We start from the raw sequence: 17,177 nt of genomic DNA on the forward strand, positions 1-17,177 counted from the left end.
TTTTCTTAAACAAAGTGTTTTTTTCAGATTGGTATTTAGAGTACTGGCCAGTTATTCTTGATATTGAATTAAAAGGTAAAATTTCAAGAAATGTTCCAAGCAAGACCAACTTTGAATGTCCTAAAAACCCCTATTCACTTTATGCCTTGTTAAATGGGTTATGCTTGAAAAATAATTTTAACTGATTTCTCCCTTTGTATTATATGATGCAGAGGTTTAAAGAACTTATATTTAGCATTTTTATATAGCATATATCCATAAAATACAAGGGAAATGGAAAAGTTTTACACTTTCTGCATAGGCTTTTTATTGTCTTTATGAGTTACAACACTAAAAAGCAACAACTCTGACTCTTAATTTTAGTATGAAATGCACATAGCCAACTCATCTATCTAACAGGAGATATCCTGTTTGCAGTAACAATTGTTTCCTTTTAAAATCTTGTTTACTCCACTATCTGGTTCTGTTAATGTCAGTCAACATGGCTCTGATATGGAATCAAGATAAGACAGAAAACACATCCTTTGATGATTGCAAAATAGATCAGCTAAGTGGACTCATATATCTACTATAACTTTATTTTTATTTCAGCCCATTTATTAAGAGGCATATGCTAGTTACAGACCTGTCAGTCCAATAACTATTTACAGATGTGAATTTTGTGTGCCCATAGCTATTATCCAATCCTAAATACAAACACTAGCTGCATTTTCTTATCCGATTCCAGCAAAAGTAACAGAATCTTTTAAAATCTCTTTTCTGAAATTATTGAGGTATTTCTTTGTTCATTTTGGAACTATTTATTCTTTTTTTGATCAGTTATTAGAAGATTATGAAAAGTGTAGGTTAGAGTAAGGACCTGAAACACTTTTGATTTATTATCTATGTTTTCCAAGTCTAAGCTTTTAATTTGGATTTTTATCCCTTGGAAGTGGGACCTTATCTTCTATTTTAAACTCAAGAATCCTTTTCTTAAAATATGCTTTTCATTTTCTTGCTAGAAGTTTCTCTACAGTCTTTCATATGTAGTAATCAATATAGAATTAATATTTTATCTTCTATGAGACTGAAAATTAAATATTTTTATAATTTATTTAGAATATAAATTGTACTTATGTAATAGATACATTAATTTAGAATCCTTTATTTCACTGCATTTGTAAAGGTCATTATACAGTCGCATTTCTGGTTTGGTGGGATAAAAACACCTCAAGTGCCACAACCGTTTTTCCTAGCTATGTCTTTTCCAGAATTTTAGATTTGTAAATGTAAAATATTTTCCATTTTAAACTGTTTTTCTTATCTTCCACTTTGTGTTTAATTTGATTGTCTGTTTTGTTGCTTTTTTACCCACCCCAACCCCAAGGGCACTTCAGAGAAGTCCAGAGTTTAATTTTTCATTACAGTGGTCAAAAAGAAAGACTTTATTCAAACTTATTTCTTCACTGCAGTGGATTCAGGCTTTGCCTTGAAACACCATATTGAAACTCCAGACCTCTAAGTGTAAAGATAGAAATAGCCAGTGTTGGAGGAGAGATACCTTTACTCTAACATCTTCTCTTCCCTCTCTTGCTCCTTCTGGCATACTCTGCTTAGACGATCTCCTTTAAAGTGAGCAAGGGCCTGTGAGAAAAGGAAGTTGTTTCTGACTCTGTGAAAGTTTTCTGGAAGAAAATGAATGAAATAAAATCCATGGAGTTTTTAGTTTGCCTTTTTTTTTTTTTTTAAGGTACTGCAGATAATTTAGCTCATGAATTGTTTGATTTTATTCTATTTGTTGCCATAACTCAGTTTTAAAAGACTGAATTTTTCATATTAAAAGCATAGATTCTGATATATATGTGTATAGTTTGTCCTCTTTTACATGGCCTGCTACTACAAATTTATACCAGAACAGAAATAAAGTGTCTGGTGATAATGTCACAAGCCTTTTGCTCATGGATGAATTCCAAAATGATGCAGAATATTTAGTATAAGTTGAAGCTGTTCTGGAAGTTCCTGGCACCTACAATGGTGAGAAGCAAAATATGGCATCTCTCTTTTCCATATTGTGCTATTTTCACACATTAAGGCAAAGTTACAAAAGATAGTCCAACTCATCTAAAAGCTTGTTGTCACTCACAGAAGCAAACGCGTCTCCTGTGTTCCTCTGATTTTGGCTGTGTGTCCTCTTTTTTCCATTGGCTCTGGTACTCATCAGGCACTCATCATATCCACTTTGAGGATATGCACCCCTTTGCTAACTGAATTGACTCAGGTCTATTTTTAAAGCAATAGTTCTTCATCGGGGTTGTTAAATAAATTCAGAGAGAAGAGTGCAAATGACTAGAACCAGTGTGAATTCAGTGTTAGAACTCTGGGAAAATTGGAAAGAGGTGGTTCCTCTCCTTTGGTGCTTTGAAAGCTCAAGATCTGCTAAAATGTACCATAGATCTTCACCCAGCTTTAAGATGAGGACAATCAACTATATTGTCACAATGTTCCAGCTGCTCAAGCTTAAAAATAAGTACTGCTTGCTTATTTTTTTTCTTACTCTAAGGACCTAGGATGCTTTCAGATTCTCTAAAGGTTATTTTTCTGATATGTTTTGTTCTTATCAATTTTTCTCTCCAAGAAGCAGGCAAATCCACATCCTGCAGATTTTTAAAAACCGTTTGTATTGTAGTGCAATATCTGGTTCTTCTTACTTTATAATTTGAAGTTCTTCTTGATAGTTTTATGTCTTAAAACAAATTGACTGCTTTAGAAAAGATGATTGTTTAGAAAATCTGCTTCATTTCTGATGATAAAAAAATTGGAGAGTTGTGTGATCAAAGTTTTACTCTGATAATGGATGATACCAGTTTTTAGAAACATGTTTTTTACAGAATATAATGATCATACCAGATCCTGATGAATACTTTATTGTTTAGTTCAAAGCAGCTGTTCAATTAACGATGTTCAGCCTTGACCTATGATCATTATTTTAAAATAATAGATTGCATGAGCAGTCGTGCATTTTGACAGGGAAAAATTATCATTTGACAAAAATAAATTAGTTCATAAATCATATGTTAATTTGCTAATGACTTTTTGAACAAAGTTTATTTTTATTACTATTTTCACTGAGAGTAAAACTTGAATCTGCTTGACCACTTCTGTTCAATCGAGTTTGTTTTGTTTTATAAACGGTTAAATTCTGTTTATTTATTTTAAACCAATTGAATAGACATATAAAAATGTAGGAGTTACTCCTATTCGTATTTTAATTGGAATACTTTTAAGGGAGCTTTTACATTTTGTACTTTCTTCCCGATTCAGTGGGTAAGTAGCTGTTTCTTTAGAAAGAAATTTGAAAGACTGAAAATAAGCTGAATTTTACCAGGATGCTACAGTTCAATCTTGCAATACTCTCAACTGCAATTCAACACCTCTATTAACTTCTCTACATGTACACATGAAAACACATCCAAAAACATAAACCCTAGCGAGAATTGAACTTAATTGTGTATTAATCAGTAGATAGGTCTTATCCTTTTTGAACGCACTCCTGAGATTTAAAAGATGCTTGTTCTGAACTGGTGTGTAAGAAAGAACATTAGAGGCTTTGCTGAGTTGACTTTGGCTGGCTGCCAAATTCCCATCAGCCACTCCATCTCTCCCCCTCAACAGGAGGACAGCAAGAGAAAATAAGATGAAAAAACTCCTGGGTCAAGACAAAGATGAGGACATCTTACCTTTACACCAGAACCAAATGGACACATGAAATTTATACATCAGAGAGCCTCAGTTTAATTCACTTCCTAAAAATTCAATGATTTCTTGAATCATGGGATCTTCATATCCTATGAATTGTTTTAGCAATTTTATCAGTGATATATTGCTGAACTCTGAATTTACTTATTAGTTATATGTCCAATCCCTTTCTGAATATTTTTAAACCTTTGGATTAATTGAACAACTACTTCAACAAGGTAATAGATTTTCATCTTACCAGTTTTAGTTTGACACTTTTCAGTTTGATTAATAAGTGTGAGTATATAACAAGTAAGTGATTGATCAGCATCATGAGTGATTGTGTGATCCAAATCATCAGAATTCTTTTGGAGTTTATTTGATGCTCAGTTGGATTAGCTCAGCAAACATTAGTATGTTTGCTGACTTTTTAGCCCTTGCGTCTCTTTGAACTTGCTATTAGGGTATTATCTTTTCTGCTCAAAGCTCAAAATGGCTTGGTTGCATAGGTGGGTACATAAAACATGGATGTGAGAAAAGGCCAAGGCATGGAAAAGTTAATGGGAAATTAGATTTACTCTGGCAGTTAGAAGAGTCATCAGAAAGATATAATCATGAAAATATTGTTGGTGTTATCCATCAGTTTAGATACAGAATTCTCAAATATTCAGAAACTTAAATTCATATGAAAGATGTAAAAGGTGTTATTTTGCTTTAAGAAACATTATGGTGTACTCATATTAAAATATTGTATTTTTAATTTTTTTTCTTTTCATTCTTGTATGTCAAAAAGGAAAAAAATAATTAAAAGGTAACTCAGAAAACTCACCCCAAGTATATACTATAAACTAAGGAAAGTAGGATACTTTTGTGTGCGAATAGAATCATAGAATCATTGCGTTCCCTTGAGTCCTGTCACTGTCACCACAGAGAAAGATCAGTGCCTGCCCCTCCTCTTCCCCTCATAAGGAAGCTGTAACTGCGATGAGGTCTTCCCTCAGTCTCCTCTTCTCCAGCCTGAACAGACCAAGTGACCTCAGCCTCCTCATATGGTTTTTCCTCAAGGCCCTCCAACATCTTTGCTTCCCTCCTTTAGATGCTCTAATAGCTTTATATCCTTCTTGTATTATGGTCCCCAAAACTGCACATGGTACTCAAGTTTAGGTCACACCAGTGCAGAATAATGTGGGGCAATCTACTTCCTCAACTGTCAATTAATGCAGTACTTGATGCACTTTGTACATCTACTAGATGTGAAGAGAATTAACTCTACCACAGTCAAAATCAGCACAGATGCTTACGTGTCTGATGAATTATCATGGAAGTGACACAGGGAAAAAAAAGCTCACAGAACAGACTGAAAGAGAAACAGATACTAGATTTTGCGTTCCCATGAAAGGGGGCAACCAAGAAAAATTAACAACCAAAATATGGAAAGGCAAATTGGATACACTCAACATTTAAAATCCATATTTTATTAAGTAATCATATTTTTTTAATATCTTTGTATTCAAAATAAAAAAATGCCATGACAAGGGCATATGGTCCCTAGAACCAAATATTTGTTGAGCATTAGATTAAAAAAAATCTTCTGTCTAGAAAAAAATACTGAAGAATGTTGTTATTTTTGTTGAGTAGGTGCCAGCCACAGCAAATGCAGCAGCAAACTGGGTGAGAAAATCATGCTTTTGTCTTAGAAAATGCAGATAAGCAAACCCTTCTGTTGAGGGCTTTTTTTTTTTTTTTTTTTTAAATAATAATTAGAGGTAGTGGGAAATTGTTAAACAAGTATCTGGCAGGCAAAAGATCTCACTAAATTTGAAATTGAATCAGTGTAGCATCAGGCTAGTCAGATGTTAAATTTAATCATCTGCTACTTAGAAAATTAATAGAAGTGTATAAGAATACAAAACCACAGAGACAGGACTCCAGCAGCTAATAATGGATTTATCAGTATGTGGTCCAGCAAAATAAAGCCCAACAATACCTTACTAAATTCAAGATTTATTTATTTGCTAAGTATTGACTAGAACTGTTTGCATGAATAACAGAAAGCAAGCTACTGGACATACCAGCAAATATGAAGGATTATAGCTAGCTTAATGGGAAAAATCCACTCATGATGAAGCTTCATTTGTATATGTGCTGTGGATTTTAAGAATATTATTCTCTGAAGATTATTAACTTAACTATGTATCATTAAGACCAAAATTTAATAGTGCAAAGAAAACAAAACTTACACTCATGTAAAATAAAAAAAAAAATAGAAATATTTTATGTTATTTGAAAATATTAGATATTTCAGTTTCCTTTTCTTTTATACTTGTCATTTTGTTTATTATGCATATTCTTTTTCAGAGTCTATCTTCTCCTTTTTACAAGAATTACCATTTATTTGGAGATCAAACTAAAAGTGAGACTATATAGGCTTTGACACTTTTAATTTTACAGTCAAAGTTACAATAACTTGGCATGTTAACATGTTTAATGTTTCTGCATCATTTTACATAAATTAGGGACAAACATTTCTTGCACCTTTCAGATTAGAGTAAAACTCTTTCTGCTGCAAAATTTCTGTGACCTAATAAAAATTTTTTTGAGATTAAGTTGTACTGCAATTTACTTAACAAAACTCTTTTTTTTTGTCCTAGTCTTTGGACACTATCCCATCTAAGCTGAAATATTCTTGAGGAACTGTATTTGCCTTGAAAATAACTAATGCACTGTAGAAAAACTAGAATCTTGTGAACCTGAAAACAAAACAATGCAAAGAACTGTTTAAATACATTTTTAAAAATTACCTACTCAAAGTATAATCAATGTCAAACAGCAAATATCTAAGACACACAAACACGGAGGAAATATATCACATCACAGTCCCAAGTAAACAATTTAACAAGAGCACTTTTGTATGACTAATCAAGATTTCCTTCCATAATTTTAGCTTTACAATTATGAAATGATTGCTCTATTTAGATCCTGAAGCTGGGAGCTGGGCTGCCTTGAGGGCTGATGAGTTTAAAGTTCAGCATGCAGGTTTAAGTGATATATGATTTAAGTTTTGTCACAAGGACCACAGGAACACCAGAAAAAAAAATGATTGATCAAACTGAAGAAATTTCCAGTCAGAACTTCAAAGTCTTGGAAACCACAAATCTGAGATGATTTGTCATTTTAAAATTATGTCATACGTGATTGAAAAAATATAGTGGGAGAGATTAAAATAGACAGAGTATAATTTCTCTTGGAGTAGTAGTCTTTTAAAATATACTTAGAAAATGAAAACAGTCAGATTCAACTGATTAATATAAGTGCCTTCTTTTTTGGAATCTATAGCATATGACAGAATATAGTAACCTACAGGAGGAAGAGACATGGAGACACACTCTGTAAATGACATGTTCGAAAGAAAATAATTATGTAATTTCCAATCATTTACAATGCCAAAAAAATTACCACAAATTTTCATATAGGTTTAAACACTATCACTACTGCTTAGAAGTTATTTTATTTTAATTAATTGTGAAAGAATATTTATAAATTCCTGTGTACATAAGGCAGTAGTTTTTTTCAGACTCCATTTGACTTTTTCCATTACAGAAAAATAAATAAGGATGGAGTCAGAAGACACATAAGCCATAGATTCATTCAAAACTAGTCTCTTGCCTGGAAAAAGCCATCCTTTAGTCACTTTATTTGTACATCAAGAAATTTTATTCACTTGCACCCTGAGTACTTAGAGACATCTGAAGACTCAAACAAAATCTGTCTTATTTCACCAAGAAGTCTTAATAAATAAAACTATAGCAGTGAATATAACAGCTATTTTTACTAATCTCCCTACAATATTAAGAACACTCATACTCAAAGCAACTAATTACTTCAAAATATGCAGTTAAAATTGTACAGAATCCTCCTAGAATCTACCTCCTTTCTCTGGTGGTGTTCCGTGGTGCCTTTGATGTCCATGCCACTTTGGTCTTCCTTAGGAGGATAAAGATGGGGTAGTTACAGAAAACAGCCGGCAAGATTAATTCTTTGCCAGACTGTGATGGTGATGATTTTCTTCTCCTCAGTCATGGGTCTACATGGAGTCATTTAATCACATCTCATAATCCTTTTCTCTGGTTCCAAGGCAATGGGTGGTTCTGTTGTCCATTCTTATACTATAAGATGATTGCAAAAACATGGCCAAATTCACAATTTTGAAAAAGCATAGCATTGTAGTTTTGCAAGCAAGTAATATATAAATTCTGAACACATACTGTGTCTTCAAATAATATCTTTAATTTCACCGTATTTACTACTGGAGATTTAGAATTTCTATACACGATAAAATTTTCAGGATAAGCATCTGATCTTTCTGACATACAAAAGTTGAATAAATAAAAATACCTCTTAATCTTTTCCTACTCTACCAGAAACATCTGTAGTCTTGCACTACATACATAATGTGTCCATTTCCTGTGGCTGTTAGGTGCCTGGGAGGCTTGTTAGACACACCAGGAAGAAAAAACCCAAATATATTCATTCATATGCAGTGTATTCATTTACAAATTTGCATCACTGTTCTGTGTTTGATAACACTCTGTAGCTAAACTGCATCATCAAAATCAAATACTCAAGTAGAATGTCACAATTTAAAAATTTGGGGTTTTAACAGTTGAAAAAGGAAGAAAAATATTTTCTTAAACCTCTATAGACATTGTCTTGTAGTTCCCATGGTTTCCCATGGCTACTCAAGCCAGTATCAGGTACTTGTGGGATCTCTTAGTGAGGTTAGAGGACACTCTCAAAATCTTAAAGGGAAAGAAAGAACAGATAATCCCAGAAAAAAAAAAAAAAAACCAAAAAAAAAAAACAAAAAAAACAACAACAACAACAACAAAAACCCCAAAAAACAAAACACCAATGAGAAAGCACAAGTGTCATATAATTTTTTTTCTGCCAAAGTGGTAGACTATTAAGGAATGATTGAAGAGCCTAGCAAAAGATGTAGGCATAGCCTGCCTGACCTCCATCTTTCCAGAAGCACATGGATCTCATGGTGGTACAATGTCATACCTACCAGCTCTGTGCTGATGCTTAAAATATCTCACAGTATCTAAAACAGCAATAGAGAGTCACCTGAATAACTCCATTAAGTATTTTAAATTTGAAAAAAGGTGATACAAATGGAATGAGATATGTAAATGGAATGTAAGACGGAAAATTGCTGTAGATAAAAAAACCCCTCAGCTACCAGAGGAAATTTAAATTTCAAATGTGTTTAATATGCATATGATATCTGCTTAACGAGATGACTGCTTATTTTGCATAATTGTTCCACCTTTCACTTTTACCAGAGGACTCAGACATTTAGGTGTCTAACATTTAGTTGGACATTTAGACTGACCTGAATAAGTGACAATCAGATCTATGCACATACATTAACTTACAGGTATTTTGCTGCTTACCTGCCATCTCTCTCCTGTAGTTATGATGTGCTTGCCATGTTTCATTTTAAATGGCAATGAAAACTATTCTATCCAACACTTATGACAGTTTGTGGAGTTTAACATACAAATAAGGCTTAAGCTCTGAGGTCAATATCCTTTTGTGCTTAATGAATAATAATCAAGTATTAGGTTATTTCAATAGTCAGGATAAATTACATTACAGTCCTTTCTAAAAATCTGTAGTATTGTACTGAGTCATAATTCATGTTGAATTTTTACTTATTAAAATTTTTGATTAATTTTGCATCTACTAAACCGCAAATATCACCTCTGAATTTCTTCACAGCAATGTAAGTGTAGCAACCAAATTAAAGAAACAAGCTTATCCTTTTTGACTAAATGTAACATAATGATGGTTATAAAAGACCCATGGCTGAAAGCTAAATGATATCCAACAGTTCTTACAGTGATCTGTTTTGCATCAGGAGCTGTAATGTTTACAATGCTAGTAACATACGCGTTCATTTAAAAATCCACTACCCATCTAATCTCTGTCTACGTAACACTCATAAAATTTGCAATTTTGGGATAAGTGTATACTTCTTTTCTGCTGGATATATGTTTATACCCAGAATTCTTTTAAATCATTGAGTACATAAATACTGTCTAAACGTACTCTGAGACACAAGTGAAGTTTTTATTCAAATTATTGTTTCCATTTTACATTAGGCCAGCTTATTTTAAAGTGTTGATTCTTACCAATGAAGAAATTTATTTATTGGTTGATGACCAAGCTATCTGAAAAAATGCACTGATATTGACTCATTAAAAAAAATATGCATATGCCTGTTTGGGAGATGTAAGAATTTTATTACCTTTTTTTATTAATACAACAAAAAATTACCCTCCTAATCAAATAAAAATGCATTTCATAAATCAAAAATATTCTGTACATAATTCTCCATCTTTTCATATTAACGTAAGTTCTTTCATCTTGTTTTAATGATACTATTCATAAAGATTCCAATGACAAAACAATGAACAGCTTTTTAAATACACCCTCTGAGGACTTGCTACATGTAAATAACCAATGGCATAAATTGGCTATTGTACTGAGGAGGTTTTTTTTGTTTGTTTTTTTTTTTGTGTTTTTTTTTTTTTTTAAATTTTGTTTTATTTTCCAAAGATTGTTTAAGAAAAAAAAATTTATACAATACCTAACAATTTAAAGTCTCTCTTAAGGACACCAAGTACATACAGATCAAAGAAAAATATAAAACTTTTTATGACCCCACAGCAAATAAGCTTCATTGTAAATTACTGGTACACTATATAGAGCTCATCTGAAGGTGTCTTAAAGCTAAAAATACGTAAAACATTTAATAAATGCTAATGTTGCAATTGCAGTATTTTTTAGCAAGTAATTTCCTGACCTTTTGAATTTTGGTCTTCTCATCACTCTATATCCTTCCCTCTGATGAGACTAGAAATGCTGATAATGGCAGGACATACATTATCAGTTAATTTGTGATTTCAGAAGAAGACTGAGACTGAATATCAGGATAAGCAGCAGTAAATGTATTAAAACATAAGTAAACACCATTGGTGTTTGTTCTTACATCAAGCAAAATTAAAAATTAGAAATATATGTCATCTCTTCCAGCAAAATTATCAGAGTTTACCTATTTCTTAAAGTGTTCTAAAGACCAGTCTATGTAGCTGAATATAGAGGTGCATTAAAGAACACCAAAACAAAGCAAAAAACTAAACCAACCAACCAACCAAAAAAACCCTAGCAAACAAAAAATCACAGTGAATTTATTCTAACAATGAAAAGAGAAAATTTATATCTTGACCAGCCTAGCCTCTGACTTTTAGCCCACTTCGAACAGTAGGTTGGACTATGTGGCCTCTACAGGTCCCTTTTGACCTAAATTTTTCTGTCATTCTAAATTCAAAGTAAAATGTAAAAAAAAGGGCTTCTCTACAAACACATAAAAATAATTTTAATATAAATCATTAATAAAATTTATCATCCTGTCTGCTACACAGTTCACCACACATGGCTAACTGAGTTTCAAAGGTATACCTAGGTTTCACTGGTGTGTGTACACAGCTAAATTCTTCAGCTGATTCTTTACACATCTTTGACAGTTAAATATTATGGGCTTTGTTGGTCTGATAGAACCCTGATGAGGTTATTCTAAAACTGAGGAATATAAGTGTTGTCATATGTACATCAAATGGATATGTGGAAGTGAGTATCAGCAGAGCTTATCACCAGTGCTGAATACACACACAAAAAAATTCTTTCATTTGTGTCTGAAACACAGTGGTTTTAATAGAATACAACAAAACCAAACATACAAACAACAAAAACACAAACCTTAATGACCCTGTAATTCCTGTCAAGATATAATTTGTATGGATTTGCTATTTCATAACAATGCTGCTCTTTGAGTTGAAATCAGAGATTTCTTTTCTGAGGCTAAAGTGCACAGTTTAAATAATAGTAAATTCCCTGATTAAAGTGAATCATGGTCCCTTTCATCATATTACTGTGGAAAAATTCAGCTACTACAAATTTTAGTAGAAACCTGTGTAAGAGACATAACCCTAAAGAGTGTAAATTTTCTGGTGGATTGTGATTTCTTTGGTTGTTTTAGTTTTCAGGTATTTATAATCTGAACTGTTTTTAACTGCAGCTTCTGTATCTTAATATCATCTATACTAAATGAAGTGTCCATCAAAGACAGTATTTTTTTTCATTAATTCCTCAATTACCATATAAAATTTTTCTTTTCAAGTAATGCAAACTACATAATTTTAAGGCAGTTGTCTTTTCCATGATTAAATATTATTTGGAACAGCCATCTGTCACACACAGTTTTATTTTCCAAACAATTAACCATGAATTGTGCTTTTTTTGTTTTTTAGGTTGACAGGATTTCATCTTCCTCCACCTGTGACAAGTACAAAATCTGTATTTTCACTGCGCTTGACAAGTGATTTTGCAGTTAGTGCTCATGGGTTTAAAGTTTACTATGAAGGTAAGATATTTTTAACAAAATATTCTGTGGGGTTTTTTTCCCTCTGATCTCTATACATAAAAAATAAACATCCCACAGAAATATACAGAAATACACATATATAACCCTATCTAAGTTACAATATTTGCGTTTCATGTAATCATTCACAGATTGGGTCATATCTGAAACCAAAATATTTAAAACCCTAAAATCTATAGTCCCATCCGGACACAAATATTTTATGATCTCTAATAATAGCAAGTTCTTTAAATTTTGGAAAGCTTAATTGTTATTGTTCTAGTCCTTCTGACACATGTTTACTCAAAATAATGTCAAGACATTACTAATTAGTCTTGAATTTCACTGGATAGTGGCATCTGCAGATTTTATGGATGGAATCCTTCTAATATGCTTGCACAGGGGAAATGCTGTCTCAGTTCTCTGAATTGATATAAAGCTATTTCTCTATTGCAGTTTTCATAATTGTCTCTAGTTTTCACACAGATACTGAAGTTAATGACCTGCAACATCTATTCCTGAAGTCCAAAAATTCACAGTATTGTTTATGTATATATATGCGTGGTTTATAGGTGTGTTCCAGGAAGGATCTTGTTTATGATCAAGTTCAGTATAGTAGTGTTTGAAGAGTTGGTTTCTGTAGCTTTAGTTCCATGCCTGAGGTGTTTTGGTTTTCTGAAATTCTTTTCCCACGGAATTTTCTATAAACAGGAGAAAGGCTTTTGTAACTGTGCCTATGTTATCCATTCCTTTTCCCAGGAGGGACTTCTTCTTGATGTCCCTCTGGTCTGACCAATGTGACTGAAGGGGTTTGCCTTTGTTTCACCAATCAGATTGGTCTGTGTAAAATAGTATAAAAGGGAGACACATCCAAAAAAAAAGAAAAGTCATTTTCAGCCTTCTGAATCTCAGCGTCTATGTCATTGTGGTCTAAAACAGCATCAGGTTTATATCGTGCATTCATTTTTTAAACCCATTTCTTGGTACTGGGACTATGAACTCTAACAAAATTTATAGGATAAATGGAAACTGTTGTTTTTCTCTTTTTCTTTGCTATAGTGTTTTGTGTTTTGTTTTTTTCATTATTGGATTTTCCCCCCTCTTTTTAAAGCCACTTGGTGTTAAGACACTTGATTTTTCTGTTTCCATTAAGTGTTTCTGCCAGCAAAACCAGAGCTATAGTAAACAGCCTGGAGAAGTTCTGAGTCCATTGTTTTACCCTACTTGGTCCCATATGCAACAGAAAATAATCTCTGAGTAATAGCCAGCTGAGTAAGACTTTGATAGCTAGGAAACTATCCAAAAATTGGTAATCCAATGAAGGGCTGCTGTAGAAATACAGTCCAGAATCACTCTGTAGTAAAATGCCTTCAGCTGTTGATATAGTTTACCTTCAGGTATGATGCATTAGAGTTCTACTTCATTTAGAAATTTTCTCCTATATTTCAAGGTATGAAATGAAAAACATAAAAGAATTTTTAGGGCCTTTCTTGTTCCCTGAGTTATTAGATGAAGATAGCTGAAATGATTACACACTTTTTTTTTTTCCTTTTTTTTTTTTTTTTTTTTTTTTTTTTTTTTTTTTTTTTTAATGGGGGAGGGCCGGTTGCACATAAAAAAGAGGCAATGTAGAAAAGAGAAAATTCAGGCTATATGTAACTGGTTTTTGTCTAGATTATAGCTGGTCTGTAGTCTGTTAATTTTTCAAGCATTTGGTGACTGTTCAGCAGCAGCATTAAAAGTGTTATATTAAAATGCAACTATGCACTTGCGATGGATTTTTCACTATTCAAATATAATATATGCTTCTCATGCATAAATTAGACTCATTATATATAGTTTCATCTCTCCTTCTTATAAACAGTTTACTGAAAGATTTTGCACTGCTAATGCTAACAGACAACATACCATGCATCTCAGTTATGACAGAGAATAATAAAAACTAAAATGGAAGATCAGCTATAGACTTCAGCTTGCACATGTGACTGACTCCTCACATAGTTTCTTTCTGGGTGAAAATAACGTGCTGATTAATAGAACTTGAGCTTCCAGGTCAGTATAAAGTCTGGCGAAATTTTACCCTCAACCACAGAAATCAGCCATTTTAGAACAAAATATAAACTTGTTACCTTGAACTTGATACTTATCTTTTTAAGAAACTGATGTTTTATTTTGTGAAATTAGGAATTTTCAAAAAAGTTAGGCTGGATACCAGAACTATAGTTCAATGGGAGTTACCCTTACCACAGCCAGATCTACTGTTTTCGAGCTGAATCAACTTCATCCAGTCAGAGAATCTTTCTTTCAATACCTGTTTTTTTCTGACTTCATGTGAAGCTATTCTCTTTATACATGGACAGCAAAGAAACGAAAACCCATTACATTGCATTACATTCATTTAATGCCTCTTTCCTTGATGTGAGAGAATAGATGTATTTAAATGATAATCACATCAAGGCAATTTCCATTTCCGTTCTTGTACTCTTTATGAACATGTATAACCCTGCAATCAACATTTAAGATCTGGTTCTGCCTTGCCTAATATCCAGATTTCAAAAATTTTGATTGCCCGGTAGCTCCTTCTTAACTTCTTGATGAAACATCTGAATACTTAGTATCAGGCCTCATAATTTAAAGCTTCATTATGGATATATAATTTGAAATTTAAGATAGAAATGATTAGCAACCTGTCATTGCAATAAAGCAAAATTATAGAGGTGGCATGAGAGGATAGGGTGAGAGCTAGCGACATATATCTGAAGGGATTAGATCCAGTTGTAATTTGAAAAAGAAGGAACATACCTTTCATAATCAGAGATAATTTAAAGCACTTTCTTTGAAATGCTTTGAAATAGATTTACATAGGTAGATAGCTACATGGAATCTATTACTATTCACTAGTAAAAAAAAAAAAAAAAAAACAGCTTTCAAGCATCTATTTTCTGACTTCTCATCCTCTTGACAAATTTTGCAGTTTAGCTGAAAGTTGACAAGAAACTCCAGAGTACCTGACAGAATCTGTGGGAAATACGAATCTGTGGTGGACTTTCTTGATCATAACATGTAGGAACATATTCATTTTCTGATCTCCTGAGAATAAAAATGTGTATGAAAAGATATAAAATTATATCATTATATATGCTGAGCCACCACATGTAAGCCACTGCAATTGCATTCAGTCAAACCAAGTGTGCTATAGACCACAGCTTCTCAACTCTGGCTGGCTAAACATCAACATCATAAGCCTCAATCTGCAATCTTGTCCCTCCATTCTTCTCCCCTTCTTTCTTTTCTTCTCACCCCCTCTTTCTTTCCTCTATGTCAAGTGGCACACTTGAGTTATCACTGGTACCATTGTGCACAAACTTCTTCATGTTCATCTACTTTATTGTTCAGAAAAGAACACATCTGGTAAACATATCTCTCTGTATAGCACAATGCTCCTGAAGAAAAATTATTTCATGAGGGAAAACTGGAACATATGACTCAAAAGTAATAGACTTCACTTACAGTGACAACAGAAAATGGTGAGGTGCACTAAAAATTAAGGAGGGATTTAAAAAAAAAAAATCTGGAGCTAATTTTACCTCTGTCTAGTGACACAGCATTATTGGTTGGAGTGAGAAATGGGGAAGTTCTAAGTCTGCTGATCCTGTGCCTGGCTTTTTTTCTGGAAAGGTTTCTGGGGAGGTTTTTTAGTAGCTTTCAGGCTCTCTACAACATGTATAGGTATTAATATCTGGAGAAAGAATGTGATACTTAATCTCCTATTTGATAATTTAGGCTAAGTACAGTGTAGCTGTGCCCTTTTATTTCTGGTGGGATAATTTGGTTTTGCAATAAAAGAATTCGATGCACTTTTTCCATTTCCTGTTGTCCTTAGATACATAAGCAGCTTTATTCATGGAGGGTACGGGAGGGGAAATACAGCTGCTGAGAAAGAAAGCAGCGTGGCAGCTTGGCTACACAGCAAAGGGGATTCAGTGGACCTAGTCCTGCTTTGAACAGTGCTTCCTTCTGTTCTCACTGTGTTATTTTACAGCTATTAAACAGGTAGCTGACATTGCTAAAATCATTGACTTCATTAAGAAATGTACTGCTTGCTAGAATTTATGGCAACATTTATTCAAGTTAAATATGATAGACATTTTTTGTGTTATCCTATTGGCCATGGCAAAAAATAGAAAAACTTAAAATATTATTACCCCTATTGTGAAAACTCTGAATGCCCAGGAGGTGAATTGCGAATATTTATAATAGTGGTATGAAATATAACTTTATCTGGTTTGTTCTTCTGCACATAATTTTAAAGCTGGTTTATAAAACTGAATTATTAGACACTGTATAAGTAATGAAGTGGTCTCCATGTTTGTACTGGAGCACTGCTATGGAGTTCAGCAATTCTGCTGAAATGTTTTTGAGAGGCATTTGAGAGCAATGTTAAAAATTTCAGGAATGATCACAGCTTTATAAATAATGGGAGGTTGGGAAGCAAAGAAGGAGCAGATAGTGTTTATTAACAGAATAGGATTTCCATCTAGTGATTTCTGTGGAGTTATCATGCATTTCTTTCAGCAGTATTAAGGAAAACTGCTTGCTGATGTACAGCATTATTGAAGCACGTAGATAAGAAATACTAGTAGGACTTAAATATGCCAGATGTGGGTGTTAAAAATAATTTTGGGAGTTGGTATAAAGTTAAAGAATGTGAACAAATAGGATAAACTATTTTTAGCTCTCCTGCACATCAGAATTCAGAAATGTGGCTACACACAATCTAAATCTTGGATTCAGGTAAGGTTCATTAAATCCTTTCTGTATAAAGCTAATTATATCACTGCTAGCTTAATATAAAATTTTAAGGAGTACTAATGAATTATTGTTTAATGTTGGAGTGCTCTCTACAAGGAAACAACTAAAAAATTGTTTGCCAGGTTGAAGTTGTAAAAGCCACAGATTTTAAGCTGTAAGTTTGTCA

At 33.0% G+C, this 17,177-nt stretch overlaps 1 protein-coding gene across 3 annotated transcripts in view; it reads left to right on the plus strand.

The window, feature by feature from the left end:
* The window catches only part of CSMD3 (CUB and Sushi multiple domains 3), a 593,609-nt gene that overhangs the window by 92,503 nt on the left and 483,929 nt on the right, over positions 1–17,177 (plus strand). For all 3 annotated transcript variants that reach the window (XM_066177261.1, XM_066177253.1, XM_066177270.1), the window contains exon 3: positions 12,090–12,202. In XM_066177261.1, coding sequence (XP_066033358.1) covers positions 12,090–12,202 — 113 coding nt within the window. The remainder of the gene's footprint in view (positions 1–12,089; positions 12,203–17,177) is intronic.

This window comes from Chamaea fasciata, unplaced genomic scaffold (genome assembly GCF_029207755.1).
Source record: "Chamaea fasciata isolate MVZ Bird 193981 ecotype frontalis unplaced genomic scaffold, bChaFas1.0.hap1 SCAF_1, whole genome shotgun sequence".
Taxonomy (NCBI): domain Eukaryota; kingdom Metazoa; phylum Chordata; class Aves; order Passeriformes; family Sylviidae; genus Chamaea; species Chamaea fasciata.